At 39.3% G+C, this 21,415-nt stretch overlaps 1 protein-coding gene across 1 annotated transcript in view; it reads right to left on the reverse strand.

Moving 5' to 3' along the window:
• Nucleotides 1-17,048, reverse strand: part of LOC102309083 (noelin-2) — a 35,213-nt gene extending 18,165 nt beyond the window's left edge. The window contains exons 1-3 of the mRNA XM_005946134.3: nt 16,259-17,048; nt 8,199-8,348; nt 3,610-3,765 (exon numbers count right to left, since the gene is read on the reverse strand). Coding sequence (XP_005946196.1) covers nt 3,610-3,765; nt 8,199-8,348; nt 16,259-16,402 — 450 coding nt within the window. The 5' untranslated portion in view covers nt 16,403-17,048. The remainder of the gene's footprint in view (nt 1-3,609; nt 3,766-8,198; nt 8,349-16,258) is intronic.
• Nucleotides 17,049-21,415: the final 4,367 nt, after the last annotated feature.

Below are 21,415 nucleotides of genomic sequence, written 5' to 3' on the forward strand. Positions count from 1 at the left end.
GAAGGACTGTGAAGTACTGGATCTTTTGTCCTATTTCCTCCAATCACCCCCAACCAGTCACGACAGATGGATCCCAAAGCCTATTAAAAGGGAGTTTTTCCTTCCCCCTGTCGCCAAGCACTTGTTCATTGAGGGTCGCCTTAATGTTGAGGTTTGTCTGTACTTTACAATATTAAATGCTTTGAGGCAACTGTTGTTGTGATTTGGCATTATAAAAATAAAATTGAACTGAATTTATTGAAAAGATTCACCTGTAAATTTGGAATTACTGACATTGACAAGATGAGCAAGCAAATATTTCACAAATATAACCCGAGATATCAAGCTTCTGAATGAACTGGGATGGCAGTCTTTCGATCAGCTATCACCTACTGAATTTAGGTTATACTTCCTGAGGCTACACATACACACATGTGTGTGAATATTTGTCTAAGTTCACCTCTCAGTTGGAGAGCACGGTGGAAAAGCAATTACCTTTCCAATAGTAGATTATCAGTTTTAATCCGAATTAGCACAGGCCTTACCTCATTAGCCATTCGAACAGGACAATAGAAGTGTTTTCAGTTGAATCAGTCACTGAACACACAATTAGATCAGTGATCCTAAACTTGACTGAATCAAGTTGATACAACAGTTCACCGCTTAGTTGAGTCAAAAAGGCTTCCTTCAAATTTACGCAGCTTTTCTTTCCTTTTCCAGTGTAAATATGCTGTATTAAAAAAGTTTTCTTTAAATAAACACGAATAAAAATGGATAATAACCTTAAATTCTGCAAACTTAAGCTGAGTGCACATAAATGCCCTTGCAGCTGCTTGCCTCATTGTTCGTTGTTCTTTATTTACATTTTGTTATAAAATCTAAATGTAATAAAATCCAAAAGGTCTCCAAGATTAGAATGTAGGTTAATGCCATTCCCTGTGTTTATTCTGCATTTATTCATCTATTAAGTATACCTTTAAGGTACTATGACTGTGAAAGGCTGTATTTCAGTAGAGTAAAAGTAGATGGTCTAAAGATGGCAACAACTGAGGCCACGAGGTGTGCTCAGTTTTCTGGAACTCCGTCCATAACAAAACAAAAAAACCTGATTTATATTTGGCTGCTATCCTCCATCGGGTGTCTTTTTTTGTCAACAGCTGTGAGCCTCAGAGCGCTCCCGGGAAGTCCTGCTCTGACTATTTGCGATGCATGCTTTGTCTCCCCCACTGTGTCAAAAAGGTGACATTTTGTTTCATTTTCAGGAAGAGGATGCAGAAGCAAGGAGCCGAATTTGTGCTGCGTGCCAAAGTCAAGGTGTTTGCACGAATGTTGTTTTGCAGACGTTACAGCAGAGCTTGACAGTTTGGCCCCGTGATCTAATTTACTGTGCATAATGTGTGCTGTGTGTGACCCCTCAAAATGGCTGTCGAATTACAATGTTTACTTTGGATCTGTATCGTTTTTAACTGTGGTTTAAACATTTTCTATTTGACATTTATGTCACCTTTCTTTTAAGCATATTTTTTCTCCCATGTTGCCTTTTCAAAGCTGGAAGTGAGGTAATTTGATAGAAAGAGCAAATAATTCAAATGTTTGGCTGTAAAAATACTCATTATTTTTAAGTAGAAATCTACTTCTGTGAATAGTAGCACTGACCAACAATTTTTAAGATTGATTGCTATTATATCAGTTTATTACATTTATATACATGGTCCAATTAACTGAAATAGTAATAACTTCCTGTTGAACTTGTTCTCATTGTGTTTTAAGATATAAACCTTTAATGTTATTAACTTATGTATATTAGTTAGTTATTGTTGTTTTCATGCTTGTTGTATCAGTTTATCTCTGTTCACTGTAATATAGGGCTGTTATTTGTGTGTGTGAATATGGGGTTGTGCAGTTTAATGACAGCCTTTTCATTATTTTACACTGCATTTGAGAACTGTGTGAATTGAAATTAGCACTGGATCATGTCAGAGCATGGCCGTGTTTGCAAAGCTGCATCTAGACAAGACTTATGGAACAATGTCTATTGGACAGACAAGAACAAAGTCGAGATGTTTGGCCGTATTGCAGTGTGATATATGAAGAAAACCACAAAAATAATAAATGACAAATGACAATAAATGACACTTGAGGCATCGAGGTGAAAGTTATCTTCAGTTGCAAGTATCTTGGTGTGACCAATAATAAGCTGGACTGGAAGAACCATATGGAGGCGGGGTACAGTAAGAGACAAAGGCTGAGGCCTTTCCACTCCTGCTGTGCAGTGTGGACAATACGATGGTGGCCAGTGCTTTGTTTATGCTTTGGCCTGCTGGGAGGAAGGAGACCGCACAGCAGACAGGAACAGAGAAAACTTATTAAGAAGGCTCTGTGGTCACGTCTGAATTTGAAAGTCCAGCACTGTTGTGGCAGAGAGAAGAATGCTCTTAAAGCTAACATGACCACGCCATGCCCAGGAGGTTATCACCAGTAGCACCTTCAGTCAGAGCGCTCCAGGAGGTCCTTTAAACTGACCACTTTACAGCAGCTGTTTAATGCACAATAATATGATTTTTAACCACATTTCCATATTTCAAATGTGTTGGCTGTTTTATTTATTACTTTTATCTGTCTATCTAAAGTCACACAAGAAAATAATTACTTTTTCACATCGCTTTCCATTCATAAAATCCATTTACATCCGTTTCTGATCAACTTAATATAGATTTAAAAACCTGTTAAAGCAGCAGATTAACAAACCTTAAATGTGGAAAAATGTCAACCGTACTTTACCATATAGTTTTTGCCTATCTTTCCCGTGAGATGAAAGTCCCTAAATCACTGCTTAAAGTTACATCCATGTGTAAACAGTGAGCTGGGTTATGCTAGGCTTCCACTTCAGTGTCATTAAGCTGCCAAATGAAGCCGTTTCACAGCTGATTTAACTGTTTAGATCATTCAACTCTCCCTCCTGAGATCCACGGCCTGTCATTCTCTGTAGCTCTTGAAATAATCTTTCACTACCCCTCCCCATGTTTTGTTGTTGGCACAGACGCCTGCCAGTGGCATCATGGCAGAAAGCACCAAGCCTAATGAGATTAGTACTCCTAATTTAGAAAGTGAAATACATTCAGATTTCCCTCAGTAAAACACAATACTTATCCAGGAAGGCAATCTTATCTTCTCTCCTGCAAATTTAAAGTATCAAGGAACAAACTATAAAAGACAAATGCAGAAAAAATGTTCTGTGCTTTTGTGTGTCAATATTATTCTAATCTGGTCATTAATATTAAAATTCAGACTCTTTCCAGACAGATTTTTTTTTTTATGACAGCTTGAAGCCTTAATGTGTGCAGTGATGCTGCAGTTTTACTGGCACCTTCATAAAAAAGGCTGTGCGACACTTTAACACAGCAGACATGAAGCCAGCAAATTGACAGCTTCAAGACAAGTTTTGTCCTCTTGATGAAAGATGCTCGCGTGTCTGAGAGCAGGCAAGAAACTTCAGCTTGGCATGCGTGAAATCAATGTTTTCACACCAAAGGTTATATGTTCCCTGCAGCGACTGTCTGCTTTGTATGCGACTTGATGTGTATGTGTGTGTGTGTCTGTTTGTGTGTGTGTTTCTGTGTGTGTGTTTACCTGCAGGCTCCTAGCTGTCAGACTGCGGGGACTGGCCACATAAGTGTGTAACCGTCCATCCACTCCTCTCAGCAGTGGCTCAGAGTCTCGAACATATTGCAGGTCTCTGGATGTCCGCAGGTCAACCACCTCCATGGACTGACTCACGTTCTGGACCTGATGTACACACACACACACACACACACACACACACACACACACACACACACACACACGCATATGCATAATGCTGCTGATACCATCAGTGATTACTGTTTGTCCCTTCCATTAATATTTATGATTGGCTTTGGATGCTGTCTGATTACTGGCACCTGTTATTTGTTTCCAAACACCTGTTGTTTGCCTACAAATATGGCTGTGTGGTGATATGATGACAAACAAAGGGCTAGTTCACTGAATTTTTAACCCCCCGTGGTAACTAGCATAGCAAGGACAAAAAAAAGTTGTTGCACGCTGGTTTGAATGTTAATGTTAAACCAACAAAACAAATGCTGTATTTCAATAATCATTTACTCATTATTTTATGTTATTTTTTATATTTTATAATGTATATGTATATAGGGACTTTTATTGTGAAATGAAAGAGCAGGAAGAGCCACGTAGTTGCTGTCTGTAGCACAGACAGCAGAAAAGATTCCAGGTCTGAAAAGTGAAACCAATGTGGAATTCGTCTTTTTAATGGCCAACAGAGGGGACACAAAATCCTATGGAAGTCTATGGAAAACATAATGTATAAAAAATTAGATCAATTTTTAAATGTTGATAATTCTATGTTTCAGAAAGAAGTATTATCTGGAGTATGCTGATTAGCTATCGACTTGTAAATGACAATCAATGAGCGTTTGACCCTTCTACCACACAAAATGATCCCTATGAGCAACGCCTGCTTCAGTCAGAGGAGTTATCAGATGATGATGATAAATTGGTCTCTTTAGAGACCCTAAAAACAACAGCAAATAGAATAACAGATCTTTTCTATAGAAGATCATTAACTTGGTTATTTATGTATTTAGCTAATCATTTAAAATAAAAATTTTAATGTGCGTTCATAATTTTACAGCTGAGTGTGCTCTCAGTGCTGCTAGTTATCTCTAAAGTGGTTGCTGCATATTAGAGTTCTGAGACTAGCTTACTGTCCCACAGCCTAATACAGTGAGTGGAAAGATGTGATAAAGATGTGGAAATTGCTTCAGTTTACTGGCTGATCAAAGTAAAATTATTTTTATTGATTGAATAGATATACTTAAAGTATGCGCTATGTTCTCATTGCTGCAATTCTACCCGTGTAAAACTAAGTGAATTTAAATCAAGTATAAAACCATTTATACACTTTTTGCATCACAAAATCAATACATGCACATTTTAATGACAATGCAGCACACAGTCTGAGCTGCTTTAATCTACACCTTGGCTTCTTTCCTGACATTAGTAAGGTTTACAACTGCTTACACAAATACTCCATTTTCTAAGCAGATAATATATATTGCTCTGAAAACATGCCGTACGTGAAAGAACCTGCTCCTGACCAGGTTGTGTGTTCAATGTAAGTTACCATGGTGAATTAGCTCGGTAAAAAGTGAGCCACTTTCTTGACAGAGTACACTCTGATGTTAAGCCTGCTAGCCCAGTAATCTTACTTTGTAGTACCCACCCCTGGTGATGCAATGCCATCTAGGTCTACACCTTTATGGATCTAGTAGTGACACGGGCCACCAACCAAGACGGAGGAGGCAGCAGGAGGAAGACAAGCTGTCAGAACTGATAGTGATGCCAGTGTTAGCTAACAGCTGCAGATGTTTTCAGACACTGATGTTACAGGTGTTCAGGGATTCATTGGTGATTGTTTTAAATTTTCATTTTCACTGAAGAAGAATATCGTAGCTGTTATTAAGTACTTCACAGCTTGCTGTTTTCAACTTGAGACAACACTACCCTGGCAGAATTCACGCACTATGCTAGAGGTTTCTCGTGTGATGTCATGTGCATATTCCTCAAGAGCCATCCACCATGCTGGACATGATACAACCGCCTGTTGTGAAGTGAAAAAATGTGCATTCACCAACTGGTTGCCAAGTGGTTTCTGGACGTTGCTGACAATCTCTAAGAGAAATCAGTTATAAATAGAGGGTTGCAACACAAACCTCTTTCTGATTGCTCTGGTCGTTAGCAGGCTGCCACAGTCACGTGTTGTTTGCATGGAAGATTGAAATTACTTTCAAGCAGTAGTGAAACTGTGAAAAGTGCAATACAAACTGTAAATGGTCGCTTTAATCTTAAAAGTTGTGCCACAGTGCTGTTTCCAACACATTTCAAGGGCAGACTTTTTACTCTGAAGACAACTAGTCTCCATTTACAGTTTGTGTCACACTTTTCACAGTTTTACTACCTCTCAGAAAGTAGCTAGCAAGTGTTTGCTAACATGCCAGCAAGGTCCATACAAACTATTGGTGACCACAGCAATCTGCTGGTGATAAAGGCAATCATTAGAAGGTTTTCACCAACAGACCAGAGTATAAACATTTTGCTAGCAACCGGTGGTTCAAAAAGGGTCACTAACCAGTCTCTGGCACTGTGTGAATGGGGCTTTAGTCACCTGACCCTACCTTTGATATATAAGTGGTTAATAGTGATGGGACTCCAAAACCCCAAAGTATACATAATATACTACATAATGTTTATATGCAACAAAGGGACAGAGTTACAATTAAGCTAGCAACTCTGGATGTAAACTTTGCAGCACTGTACAGTGACACAGTGATCCTTGGAGTTAAATTCTACCAACAAAATTAACAGGCTGGGTTTTTTTTGGCAGATTTAACAGATCTTGAATGTTAAAAGATGAAAACCAAAGGATCACCAAAGTAACCTCTGGGGTCCGTGAATATCTGCAGCAAGGGTTACAGCAATTCTTCCAAACTGGTCGAGATATTTGAGTCTAAAGCAGTGACCAACAGGCTGACAGTGCTAAATACAGTCATTCTGTTCATGTGGTTCAAAATGTAAACTGCAAACAGTATGGTGGGCAGTTTTATTGTTCTGTGGTTTTATGTGTTTATTTTATTTAATTGTTCATTTAAATAATTGATTAATTTTATTTACTAATTTAATTGTGTATGTGTTTTTAATTTTCTGTATTAAAGGAAGGTGGTGAGTGTTTTTAAAGTTGTGTAGAAATAGAATATATTATTATTATTATTATTAGTAGTAGTAGTAGTAGTAGTAGTATCATCATCATCATCATCATCATCATTATTATTATTATTGTTTCATAAAAGTTGTAGGCACCACATTAAAAAACATTTTTTAACTCCTGACTGAAAAAATAGAAAGGTAAATAAATAAAAATGGATAAATAAAAGAGTGTGAGGAAAATATGCTTTTTAAATTAAAAGCAGTTCATGCTTCGGGTTTAACATCCCCCATTCACTGCTCAACAATATGATACAGGGGGTCTGCAAACACACAGTTTGCAGACCCCCTGTTCCCCTCTCTTAGATCTCATTAGGTCCATTTAAACAGAAGTCCCTCTCCTTTCGTGTCCTGCTCTAAAAAACAACCCCCACTCACGCCCTGTCTCATTAACCAGGCAGAGGGTGTACCACACACTTGAAATATCTTTTAATGTTGAATGAAAAACAAGTGTTTAAAAAAATCTATTATAAAAATGACCCAGATATTTCCAGATATTCAGGAGTGATATGCAAACAAACAAACAAACAAACAAACCCGCCCACACATCTCCTGTACAACACGTTCTGTGGAGGCCAGACAAGCAAAAAAAATAGAAAAAAAAAAATAAGCGCTCACACCACCGCACACAAACTCACAGCGGGATCTAGGTGTCACTTCCACAGACATGCTGAGCTGATTAAGATTCATAAATACAAAAGACTCTCAACAAGAGCAGAGCGAGGAGAGAAGAGGGAGTTATTTCTGATAGTGTTCATCTACCTTTTTCTCATTTCTCTCTCGTTTTGTGTGAAGCGAGAACAGGATGTAACAGCACCAGTGTAGGACAAAAAGAGTAGTAATCTTTGTGATATTGCCATTGGTGTGCTCCGGTTTACTACAGCGTTGGTGTGAAAACGTGCCGTCGTGTGCGAGGCTGAGAATAGCGAATGCATTCAGAAATGTTTGCTTACTTGATGCCGTTCAATAATTCATCAATTTCTGTCACAAATCACTTTTATTACCCTCTCTTAGGACACAGGCATGAACTGAATAGCCCCGTACACATGTACACACACACAAGCAGTTACACGCAAATGGTCGTATGCTGAGCTGCACCCACAACACAGAACAAAGTGTTTCTTTCCCACCCATCTGTCAGCGTTTCTTTGAGTTTAAACTCTTTTGGCATGCTGAATGACTGGCAGTCTACAGAGGATTTGGCTACTGATGTATCAGGAATACATCTGTCAGCGAAGCCCGTGTGTGTCTGTTCATGTGTGTTTCTGCAAGTGTCAAAACAAAGAGACAGTCCAGTGAATATTTTCATTCCAGTACACTGCCTCTGCCCCGTGCTGCATGTCAACGCTGACCACTGAAACGTCAAGGCGCGAGACGAACACTCACAAATGCACACGCACCTGCTCGGTCAGCGAGCGTAGCTGTCGACTCCGAGGGTCTCGTTTACAGAGGTTCCGTGCCGGGGCGACCACCGTGCACATGCACCTGCCGTCGGGATCCGAGGCCGTGCTGTAAACCTGCCAGCCTTCCTCTGAGCCCGGGTACAGCCCCTGCACACAAACACGCCCGGTGTTAATGAAGTCACTGCGGGATAACACATTACCAGACGAGAGGGTGAGCAGAGGAAAGCACAGAAAGCAAAACAGAACAACAAACAAATTCATCACCTATTAGCAGAGCAGATGATGTACACAACAAGCTGGAGTACAACTATTTCCATTACCAAATAAACACCTCACCATTGCTCCTTGGCTTAACTACTTTATGCTTCTGTGACACGCAGGCCATGGGACTGTTTTTGTCAGTAAAAAGACTCTAAAACATCTGGCTCAGATTAGATTAACCACAATGGAAACCAAGTTAAAATGTGTACAACTGACATTTAACAATGCACAAGTTTGACATTTGAAACCATCAAATCAAACTGGGAGGGATTAAATGATTTATGGTTAAAATGCCTTTTTGTTCTGCATGCTGCAGCCAGGTAGCAGGAAACAAATGTGTAAATGCACTAATGCAGGAAACTTATTGGTAAAACAATGAACATCCAGAGATGGATGGAGCAACATTGAAGTTGTTGATGAATGTAGGGTGATGATGTTCAACATTCACGGTCTTGTGAATGTCGAATATCTTTGAGAGACACATTTTGTTCTTCAGCTGTGAAAACAGCAAGAAATGAAGAAGAAAAAGAGAGAAAAAAAGCAGAGGTTCAGGTATTGGTGGTTATTTATTTCTGCTTTGTCAGTTTGATTTAAATTTAGCTTAAAAAGGGTTTTTAGAGGAATCTGAAAACCGGATGCTACATTTAGAGATTAAAGCGAAAAGCTTCAGTGCTATGAACTCACTCGTATGCTTTGACATTGCATAATAATAATACAACAAAACAGAAAGCAAATATCAGTGATTAAAATTTAAGTTGATGATTGAAGTTTTAAGAGATTAAGTGGTTGCTCATAGATGTTTGGTTGTGCACTGGTGTGGACTGTTTGCAGGGTAGAAATCATCTTTTGTGCAGATTTGTGGGAGCTCTGGGGAGTCGGTGACTTTCTGCCAGAGAGAACAGCAGTTCCGTCCGTGGAGGCAGAGAGTGGAAACTCTCCAGTAATGCTGCTAGCTTTCCTGGACACAGACATGTGGGAGACGTCACAGCTGATTTTAGCAACAAATGAGAAATTCAGAATTGGACATGGATGTCTCTGGTGAAGTCGAGCCCAATGAAAACACAGAAAGCGCACAATCTCCGTTTGACAAACATAAAAAGACGCTGAAATCACGAGATGCATCATGGTGAGATCACGCAGAGATTTACGTGCTGGCTACGACGATAATGACATAAAAGGAAAATATCTGTTCAGCCCTGATGACTGCAGTCTGACCTGAATAAGACTGAGACGCTGAAAAGAAGTGTGTTGGCTGAAAATAAAAAATACATGAAAAACCCTACAAAGGCTACGAAACGGAGATTTAATAGAGACTACATTCTCCTAAAAAATAGAAAAAGAAAAAAGCACAGAGCGGTAACTCCTCTTATCTTTATTTCTACCTTTACACCAAAATATGAGGGGTTTTTTTTCCAAATGATGACTGCACATCTCCCATGATCTGTTTATATGTATGCCTACTTTTATCTTTCAGCACATACTGTAAATGGGAGGTAGGAAATGTATTCATTCTTAAGCGAAGCCGTTATTGAAGCATGTGATTCAAGGTAAAATCATTCATAACACCCTCAACAGTGATCACAGCGACTGAGGGAAAATGTTTTTGATAGATTTGATAAATCCTATTAAGCCTGACTTTCTTTTAGATAATATTCTGGACACCTTGGAAACAGTAGCTAGTACAAATGATTTTGATAACACAAATCAGAGCCTGATCAATATATTGGTTGGGACTGATAATGAAAATTTAAAAGCTAAGAAATTGAGGTGGAAAAAATATTTTAACCATGTTACGAGTGTTGAGGCTGCATAGTGTGTCCACCAGAGGGCACTCTGCAACTTCCTTGTTGGCAACACGTAATTGGAAGGTAACAAACACAAGGAGCTTTGTCTTATTATCTCAGTGAGGACTCATAAACAGCTGAACACGTCTAAGATTAAATACACAATTACTGATTTTAGGAAAAGCCCTCCTAAACACAAAGCTACTTTTATTAAAGGTCAGATTGTGGAGTGTGTTTAATGTTAATGCCTTTGAATAGTTGTTGATCTGAAGCTTGATTTTAAAGCAAGCTGTGAAGCTGTGTGCAAGAAGGGGCACCAGCGACTCCCATGTTTGAGAAGGCTTTCTCGTTTCCGCACTGATAAAACCATGATGATTTCATTTTATCCTGCTTTTATTGAATCTGTTTTATCCTTTTCTTTGTTGTCGTGGTTTGGATTCTTATCTGTAAATAACACAAACTCACTCAATCAAACTGTTAAGTGGTCTAACAGGCTGACTGGTTAACCACAGCATCCCTGCACACCAGACAGTTCCAGTTTCTTCCTTCTGGTTGAACGCTTCTGTTCCCAAAATGTAAAACAACAAAAGTTAAAAATAGCTTTGCTGTAGCAGCCATTACTCAAATGAACAAATGAGAGTTTTTACAGTTTTTTCCCTTAGCGGGGGCGACATGAAGCCCAAGGTATTTTTAGTCATTGTTTTATAGTAGTATGTACAATTGTTGTCTGTTCAGCCTGTATTGAGAGCGTGAATATGACGATGGATGACCCACTGCTGCAGAGCAACGCAGCAGGAAACGCGGTGTTCCAAGTTATTAAGAATGAATCTCATCATAAAAATGGCTGAACCGCTAAATGACATTAGCTCATCCAAGGAAAAGCACCTGTGTGTTCATTCACATGGACAACAAAATGCTCATTTTTTCATCTAAAGTGGTTATCGGCTTTCATTACGTTCACAATTCTTATAAAACTATCAGCTGCAAAAATACGTCTACTCCAGTACTGTCCTTAAGTGCCTATTTGAGGTCCTCCTGCTGCAATGGAGTGGGGGTTTTTCACTGAACTTTCAATTTCTACTTAACAGTCAAATGAAAATATTGCTTTTATAGTGCTTTTTTTTTTTTTAACCCCACTACATTTATCTAACTATAGTTACAAGTTATTTCTCCTGTTACAATTTTTCATAACCGTCCTGGTGAGTAAAAACTATGTCAGGTTTGTGATAAACTGCAGGATTGAACTTTCTTTTGTATATGAGGAAAATTCTCTTTTTTACATTAAGAAAACATAAAAATTGAATTAGCTAAACAACGCTGTCACAAAGCTAACAGCAGGGAAACAGGAAACACTGTAGTAGTGTGTGGTTTGGCTGTTGTAGAGGTGGGGGAGAGATCAATGCCATTTTGTTGATTCAGTAGTTTCAGGTAAGCTGATAAAAAAGGAGAAAAGCTGTGTTAGCAGATTTTCTTCCCTATGGATATGAACAAGTACTTTTATCTGCTCTGTGGATCACTTAATAAAGCAAATCTGACTGAAATCAAGACTGGCTTCAACAACAGTTAGTAGTACGAGTTGGCTATTAATAGATAGCACCTCAGCAAGCTAATGTGTGAAACAAGCCTGGTACAAACACACACACAGATATAAGCTCATGTTCAGCTCTTGTTTAGCCAACGTATTATTTAACCGTACCACGAGATTCCAGCAAGAAATTATAATATGACAGGATTTGTCCTGTTATTTAATGTTATTAGGACAGGGGTGTCCCTCGTGGCCACTGATACACACCAAAGTAAATAAATGACAGAAAGTTATTGGGGTTTTTTTTTAAAAATCTTTTATAGAAAGACATTCTGTCATTTAACAAAAATGTTCAGTTTTATAATTACAGGAGCTAACAGGACTTTTTCTTTAATTTTACACATGTATGTCTTAAAATCTAAGGCCAAAGATTAGTCACGACAGACTTCAGCATCATTTCTTCATCATGAAGAAAAACTGAGACGCATTGTTTCAACTGCACTTCATTTCCTTATATTAAAGTGTTTCAGGGACTAAATGTGTAATAAAATGTCTTTGCACTGACAGAGAGGAGAGCTTCACGAGTTTGGTCCACTCAAAGTGGGCTGCATGTGGTCCACAGTGTAAAATGAGTTTGACATCTCAGCTTTTAGGATTTGATTTTCATTGATTCCTGAGCTTTCTGAGCATTAAGTACTTGTCATGTTTTACTTCTGGTTAATGTTTTATATTTGCTTCTGTTAAGCTTATACATATCCAGTGTGTTCTTTTGTCTATTCTTCATTTCCTCCTTTACTTTGGTAATCCTTTGCCTCTTGTGTTTTACACTTGCTTTTACTTCCCATCTGTCCTCATCTAGCTGATTGTACAGCTGATATTACTCCCTGCCTTGATTAGCCTTCTGTGTATAACTTGTCCCGCATCCCCTTGGTCTTTTGTTGAGCTGCCTGTAGTCGTACCTTCTCTGTGTGTTCCCATGTTGTTGCCTTGTTTTTGGAATTCTGCTATTTAGTTTCTTGGCTCTCGCTACAGCCTAAATGAACAGCTCGCCTTTTGTTATTGGAACTCTGCCTCCCTGCATCTTGCATTTGGGTCCTCTCACTACACATCTCACAGTTCTAAACAGTCTATGTTTAACCAGGCCCAAGTTCAATAACTAATCAAATCACTGTGGGTCAGTCTGCATGTTCAACATGAAAGGATTCTGGAGCCTGCATTTATGACATCCTTTAAAAAATCACTTCAAAATCAATATTTATTTTAACATGCACCACTTGAATCTACCCATGAGGATCTAAAATCCAGTTATTAATTGAATATTTGATTAAAGTGAAAAAGAAAAAAAGCACAGGGTCAGAAGATTAGTGTTGATAATCCACAATCAGGTGCTCTTCAAAGACGAGGCCAGCGGTCGAATAGAGATTTTAATGTTCAAAAAGAAAAACAACGTTTGTGCTTATTATTAATGGCAGTCCTTGGTATTGATTTGGGGAGTGGGGGACGAAATCAGAGGGGCTTTGGTTTAAGACAAAAAAGGATTAATTCATGAATCAAACAATGGGTTTCAGATCAGAGAGTCTCCATCGTGATACGAAGAACAAACAAAACAGAGATTTAATTGAAAGGGCTTAAGAGGCACACCGTGTGCGAATTCTAGCATTTAAGAGGCATTTCAAGTGGCTCCTTTACAACTCTGTTTGTACACTGTACATTTGCAGCTATTTAAATGTCAGCACTCCTGCTGGTGTAATAGTATGTACGTTTTGCTTTTTGTTATTCAGACAGTAGGAAAATAAAATAAAAAGTTATTATTTGCCTCACCACAGGGGAATCCTATTTTTAACCTTTTGTAGCCTAAAGAATGGCACAAATCCAACCTGCTGAGGTGATTTTAAAAACTGCAGCACAGAGGAGTGGACAGGCAATTATTAGCACTTGAAAAATACAGTCTAAGCTGTTATATAATCAGACCCTTTTTTTATGTTTTGGGTTATTTGGGACTCATTAGGTTGAGGCGACACCGATTGTTCCCAGAGGGCTGACCATTTGGAAGCAAGTAACAGCAGAGGAAGTTAAAAACCATAAAGAAAAAAACACAGAAGACGCTAAATCACGAGCTCATTACTGTGAGGTTTATCCAGGTCTGCAGCTTGACCTACTTAGTGATAACACTTTAGAACAATGTAAAGGAACGGCTGAGTTTGATCTGACACTCACAGCCTGTCGCACTGAGCTGCCCTAAAAACCCTGAAAAAGAATAATGGCAGAGGAGGAGGATGAGAGAAGGAGGCTGCCGAGAGGATGAAGGCACGAGAGGGAAATATGGAGGGGGGACCGTGGTGGCCTGGAGGGAAACATCTGATAAATCTATCAGCTGGGTTCAGAGGGGTAACCTTCACAATGTTCACAATGGAGCTGACGACGCGAGCGTTGAGGTTTAAAAAGAGGAAGATGTGAATGAGCTGAATGTATGAGCATCGGCTGTGCCTCCTGCTCGATGTAATTAAACAGAGGACATATGGCACCTCGGGGCTCATTTCACACGAGGGAAAAATGATAAAAATCTACACAGGCAGCTCGACTGATTGTGATCAGAGCAAATACAGAGAGCGCGGAGCAAACAGAGCCGCATTTCTGCAGTTGACAAATTGTTGATAAGAGGCTGAGGAGACAGGAGGACGTACGCAACTCAGAAAAATGTGTGTAACATCCTATATAAGAGAAAAATCGGAAAGTCTTACTGACACCATGTAGCTTAGAGTGTGTTTACCCAGACTAGCACTGCAATGAATAGACTGTATAGAAGCCTTCTTTTTTAAAAGTCATATGCTCTTATGTCATAAGAAAAATATGCACATAGTGAGTCAGGGGTAACACATAAACACTGAATGCTCTGACTGAGCGTGGCAAAACAGGTTAGCAACAGAAACGCTGCAACATTAATCTCAATATAATAATATTATGTAGCAAAAAGTAAAAGGCCAACAACTGAAATGTGTTGTGGCAACAGGCTAAATGGGTAAATAAATGAATAGAACAGTTTAAAAATGACCAATAAAAACTCAATCAAGCTTAAACTAAATGCTAAAGAGTCAGAGGATAGTGAATAGTTACAACAGCTGCTTAAAACAATAAAGAATCCATTGAAATGCTTCTGTTACTCAGTATGTAAGCTGAACAAAGCACCAATTCATTAGCAGCCCTTATCTTAAAAAACAAAAAGAAAAACCTTTTAATACAATTTATGTTTTAATTAACATGCAGTTTAAAATTAATTCAGCAAAGTTGAAGCACATTTGGAACCTGACAAGTAGTGCTGATTAAAGAGCATTTGAGTTCATTTGATAAGACTCCGGGGAAGCACAATTGGCAAAAAATAAATAAATAAATAAACACTTTGGAGAAAGTGATGTAGCTAACAATTAAATTTATGTGCAATTAAGCTGGATTACAGAGACACAACAGCCAGATTTCAGACATTTCCCATCTAGAAACTGTCTGTCAACTATTGCAGTAGCAACACTGCCCATCTAACATCTCCATCTGCTTCAGCCACGGTCTGTGTGTGTGTGTGTGTGTGTGTGTGTGTGGGCACCTGCTTGCATGAGACTACATGCACTTTGCTGAACTTGCAAAGTGCCACCATGCAGCAGATGCGAGGTGCCAGAAAGGTAAATCATGCAAACCCTGAGTGTGCGCACAAATGCACACAAACTGCAATGCACGGACAGGATACGCATACGGGGTGAAGAAACCAGGGTGCGTGCAGTGATCCCCCATGTCTCGGGTTGCCAGGGGGGTTGCTAGGGCAACAAATCACCGGCTGTCCCATTGGGTGAGTCAGCCTTCCCTAGGAGAAATATCACCCCAGTAAGTCTGAGAAAGAGCAATCCTATTACCGGTCTGTGGGTGTAGCAGTGTGTGTGTGTGCAGCAGTGGGTGCATACTGTACATGTGTTCTTTATGACTCATAAAAGCTTATTTATTTATTCATTAGTGCTATTTATTCTTCAGTTGTGCCACCTGCTGTAGTGTATTTTCTAATTGTGCTCTGACTCTGATCTTGTGAGCGCTTTTTTTTCCTCCTCTACCTTCTTTCATGTCTTTTCTGCACCAGTGAACAGATCAAATATCTGCTGCGTGCAGGCTAAAATATCCCCGAAGATCTTGATAATTGAATCTGACTTACTTCCCCCGTCATCGTAGATATCTTAGAAGCTGGGGCTTTTTTTCTTCTACAGTGAATAAGCAGACATTTAGCTTGGAATAATTACAGATCATGTCACAAAGGAGAGCTTATGTCATTATATTTACTGAAAGTGGATGTTGCTGTGTAGAAAAGAGAAGTATGTGAAGGTGCTGCTGAAAATCACAACTCAAGTGACAACAAAAACGCGTCTCTATCGTTTGATGAAGACGAAGTTCTGGAAGTGCACAGATGCAGCGTGTATGCGTGCGTGTTTAGTCATATGAATATGAATACGTACGCTGACGATCCGTTCATGCGTGCCCTCTGAGGAGATGATGGTTCCATTGAGTCCAACCAGCGACGGTAAGGTCTGGGACATCCAGTTAGTTACCATAGCCATGGTGCTGAGCACCGCTCCAATTTTCAACATGGGAACACTCATCCTGATGCATACACATTCACACACCGCACACACACACACTAACAGAAACTCTGGCCGGCTCTCACACACAGTCCAAACTGTTCACAGCAGTCATTCTAACAAGAGCAGCTGCACAGCATGGTGTTACAGGTTGTGCAGTCGCTCTGTAGTGTTTGTTTAAAAAGAAAAGAAGAGAAAAAACCACAAATGTTCCCTCTGAAGTCTAAGACACTGCCACAGGTTAGTAGATAAATCCAGATGCATCCATGCAAAGACGCATCAAGTCCAAACATCCAGCTCAGGCTGCAGGAGGTGCTCCTGGAAACAGCTGGTCTGAACTGTGTGCGTATGTGTGTGTGCGTGTGTGTATGTGTGTGTTTCCTGGACTCCTTCCTTCGTCTGGCAGTGAGGCGTTGTGGCTGAGCCAGCGCTGCTCTCTCATTTATCCTCTAACTCTCTGCCTCTCCCTCCCTCCCGCCTTTCCTCCACCCTCTCTCGCAGACACACTCCTCCATCTCTCTCCCAGACTCTCACCTATTCCTTCCACTTCTTTATCCAAGCGCCACAGTCTCCTCTCAAACCATATTTCATTCAATGAAAAAAAGCACGCCGCAAAAAGAGTGCTAACGAGAAAAAAAAGAATATTCATCTGACACTTATCCCATTCTCTTGCTTTTTTCACCCTCTTTTATCATTTCCATACCCATTTTCTTCTTCTTTTACCTGACCTTTAATTTTCCCTTTTCATCCTGACTGCAGTCAACACCTTTCTTTTTCCTTTCTGTCCAATGTCCCCATCTTTTCCTTGATATTGATTAAATGCAGACGCCTACAGGAATGCACAATGATCTGGACTGACCTCTCCCTTAAGTGTGTGCGTGCGTGTGTGCATTTGTGCTTCATGTAAATCACACACTGATGCAACACTGCCACCACGTGGCCCTCGGTGCCTGCCGACAACCAAACTGTGTAAGAGATTTTACACTGGATTTGATCAAAACTTCAGAGAAAGTACAAGATGTACAGATGCTTTATTTGATCTGGCTCTGCAGCATTTCCATGGCAGCAACAAACTCCAAAAATAAAGTTCAGCCTGTGTGCCACTTCTGTCACTGTGTTTACAACGTTTGCATCCACCTGCTGGGGACTGCAGATTAAAAGGAGTTGGTACAGCACTTATGCACAAAGCCTAACTGTGTCCCAGTTAAATAATATACTTACTGTATACACGATACACTATACTACCTAAGTCTAAGTCTAAGTCTCTATGTGCATTTTGAAGGCTTTTATCTGCTGTCTATCAGCAGCATTTGCATTTGCATTTGCATTTGCATTTGCAACACTGCTACTCTTCAGACTATTGTTCTGTTATTGATTGTTTTTGCAATGAAGATGAGTTTTTCTAGCTTGATACGTTTTATTTTCCCAGTGGTTTAACTTACAACCACAGTTTGTCTTAATTTTTGTGAAGCGGTGAGCTGTGTTTCTTTAAAAAAATGTTTTCTGGCACTTTTTTAAACCAAATGACTAACTGCCCTAATCACTGGATTATTTATTTATATGAACGAATAAATGAAAGCCTTGCAGGCTGTAAAAAATTAAAGCATCACTATTATGCTAACTAGCACAATTAGTAGTTCAAAACAATCCCCTTTGTTAGTCTTACGCTGAGCCATGACATTTTGCTTCCCTTCTCTTCCCTGTGATTGGCTGTTCTTCACAAACACAAGGTTTACACAACAGATTTGGGGGGGGGAGGGTACATTACATATTAGACCGTGTCATGTATCATCTATTTAATAACATCTAAGCCAGGATGCAGAAGCACTGTAAGATTTAGTAGCTTGTAGAAAAACCTTAAACCTAACCTTAAAAAAAGCAATAGCTTGAAGTAATAATTTTCTGTGTGACTTTGTCATAGAGAAAATATTGAAGGAATTTTCAGCCCACTCTTCTTGACAGAGTTAATTCAGTTCACTGGTTTTATGCACATCTCTTTTAAAGTCCACAAAAGTATTTCAGTCAGGTTGAGCTCTGGACTTTGAATGGACCATTGCAATGCCTTGATTCTTTTCTTTTTCAGCCATTAATTTGTAGATTGGGATCATTGTCCTGTTGAATTTCCCAATTTGGGCCAAGCTTGAGCTGTCAGACAGACAGCTGACTCCAGAATACTTTGTTAACAGAGGAGTTCATGTTTGAACGAGTGACTTGTCCCGTGGCTTCAAAATAAGCTCAAATAATCAGCCCTCCACCAACAAAGCTGACAGCTGGTATGATGTGCTTGTGCTGATATTCTGTGTTTGGTTTTCTCCAAACAGCTTCTTCTCAGAAAGAAGAGGCTTTCTAATGGTAACCCGTCCAGCCAGGCAATACTTGTTCAGTCATTTTTTAAACTGTATACTGTTGTGAACTTTAATATTTAACATGCCAACTGAGGCCTGGAAATCTGTTGAATTTTTTTCAGTTTCTCTGAGTACTGACCTTGAGGTAAATTTCCTAGAAGCGTCCACTCTTGGGAAAACTGGCAACTGCCTTGAATGTTTTCCACTCATGAATATTCTTTCTCAGTGTTGAACGATGAACTTCAAATTGCTTGGAAATGTCCCTAGAACCCTTCTCAGATCGATGGGCAGCAACATTTGCGTCTATAAAATCATTGCTGTTGTGTTTCCTCCCTGGCAGTGTGTTAACACACACCTGAATGCTCCAGACCAGCAAACTGACGAAACATCTGCTTTTATAGAGGCGCTCGCACTCGCTCATGATCAGTTAATCACCTGTATTTGATCAGCAGCGCCTGGCTACTCTTAATTGTTATGGAAGCAGTAAGTGTTCTGCATTTTGGCTGATGTTTATAATAACCCATATAAAGTCTTTTTTCTTTTAATTAATATAACCTGACATATAGAACCTTAAATGTGAAAGACGCTGTACATTATTTTTTTTAAAGCCTGCATATACATCTTTTTTTTTCTTGCAACAGTGGCTTGAGTTGAGTGTTGTTGTGAGCTGCTGCTAAATGAAGGAATTTCAGTTGAACTGAACTGTAAAACTAATTTGTACAGTGACACTGCTAAATGAATCCTTTACCCATGAGACACATTTCACTGTATTTTTTTCTGACCGTATTTAGGACAGCACTTAAGTGGCAATTTTTGATGAAGTCTACAAAATACGGTAATGAATGTAAAGCTTAAAAGAAGAACTAAACACAAACTAAGTATACTGTACTGTAAATTCATCGTGTGTATGAGAATGTAATGCAAGGATCAAACACAATTTTGGAATAGTGTCAAATAGGCCTCACGCTAATCACCAGTCAAGAGGAGGATCAAAATCATTGAATGATATACATTTTTAGCAATGGACATTTGCAGTTTGTAATTAGTTGAGTCTAATGAAAATAGCATAATACTGACACATCAGGCTGGTGTTTTTGAGCTGTAAAAGGCCACCCGTGATGCTAAACAGACTGCAGTGCACAACTAGCAGCCCTGTAACAACTTCAAGCGCTATAGAAGGACATGGCTCTTCCCCATCTCCTGCCTCGAGCAATTATGTGTCAACAATTTAACTAACCAACACTAAATATTTTATAGCGCCTTTGTTCTCATCAGGAGTAACATACTCGTTGTTTTTTTCTAGATAAAGAGTCTGCAGAATACACATGGATTATACATAAAATCTCCTTCAGAAAATATTCTAAACATGAATATTTCAATCAGCTGCACTTAAGGTTACACAGTCATGAGGAGGAGGAGGGCAACAACAGAGCCAACATGACAAGTGAGTGGTGTAAAACACCTTCAGGGTGTTTCTGGTCACTGACTCAGGTGGCTGCCTCTCTGCATTTTTACAAACTAATCATCGCCATCTTTTCAGTAGAGTGGAACGACAAAGTTTCTCAGAACAATACAGTACAACAGATCAAAACAAGAAGAAAACTCAAAACTATAATATAATAAAAAAAATAACTCAAACAATGAATATAGATGATCGTGATTTCTCTGAGCATAAAACTTGGCAAAACAAATCTATAAAAATATAATTTTTGGGAGGTTGATTTTGATCTAAACTCCTTTGTCAGCAATATTTACTTTATCTAATATGTTTTAAGATGTGGATCTATATAAAGCATTTTATTTCTTTCAGTCAATTTCTTTCATTTTATTTTAGTCCTGTTTTTGTGACTTATAAATATGTTTCCCTTAAAAAAAAAATGCATGCTCTAACTGTTAGCATGTAGGCAATATGGCTAAACTATTTTGGGGATGTCCAGCAAATACCAGGAGATATAAAAGACACAAGGTTGGTTAACAAAATGATAAATCAGAGTACATCAATTCTTTCCAAGAACCACTTTAAAGTTTAGAAACTTTTAAATTTTGACTCATTTGACACAAAGGTTGAATGGATAAGTTGGGGACACGGTGTCTCCTTACCTTACATGAGCTGACAGTGACCAGCAGCAGCAGCAGCACCCACAGGGCTTCAGGTGGACTCATGGCTGTCCTTTTCTCTCCCTCTGGTATTCCTGGTCTTGACCCAGCTTTGACACGCACCAGACATGAAAGAAAACTTGGTACTGTACACCTTCCTTGCTTAGCCTTGAGGTTATGACTAATTTGACTAGTCTGGAGTGACTGAATCCCCTCAGGCTGTGGAAGAAGAGCACAGTGCTAGTGTTCTTGCTGTGGAGAGCCACTCAGGAGCTGACTGGAGACAGCAACTGTCTTTGAGGAAGATTAGAGAGGAGGCGTAGGGAAGGAGGAGTTGGTGAAAAGGATGATTATTTGGTGCTTAACACAGCCAGTGAATATACAGTTAATTAGTGAGTGGGTGCACTTGTTAGTAACAGATTGCATGTGAGATTGTACTGCTGATTCTGGTATCATAAACTTACTCCCTGGAACTCAGGAAAACTTTTTCTATTAATTTGGAAAAAGGGGCGTAATTGTACGGAATCTTAGTTTTTAAAAACTCTCAAATTCAAGTTCAAAAGCTCCTAAATGTAATAATAAAAACTGCTCA

Source organism: Haplochromis burtoni, unplaced genomic scaffold (assembly GCF_018398535.1).
Source record: "Haplochromis burtoni strain Fernald_Lab_line unplaced genomic scaffold, NCSU_Asbu1 Contig_475, whole genome shotgun sequence".
Taxonomy (NCBI): Eukaryota; Metazoa; Chordata; class Actinopteri; order Cichliformes; family Cichlidae; genus Haplochromis; species Haplochromis burtoni.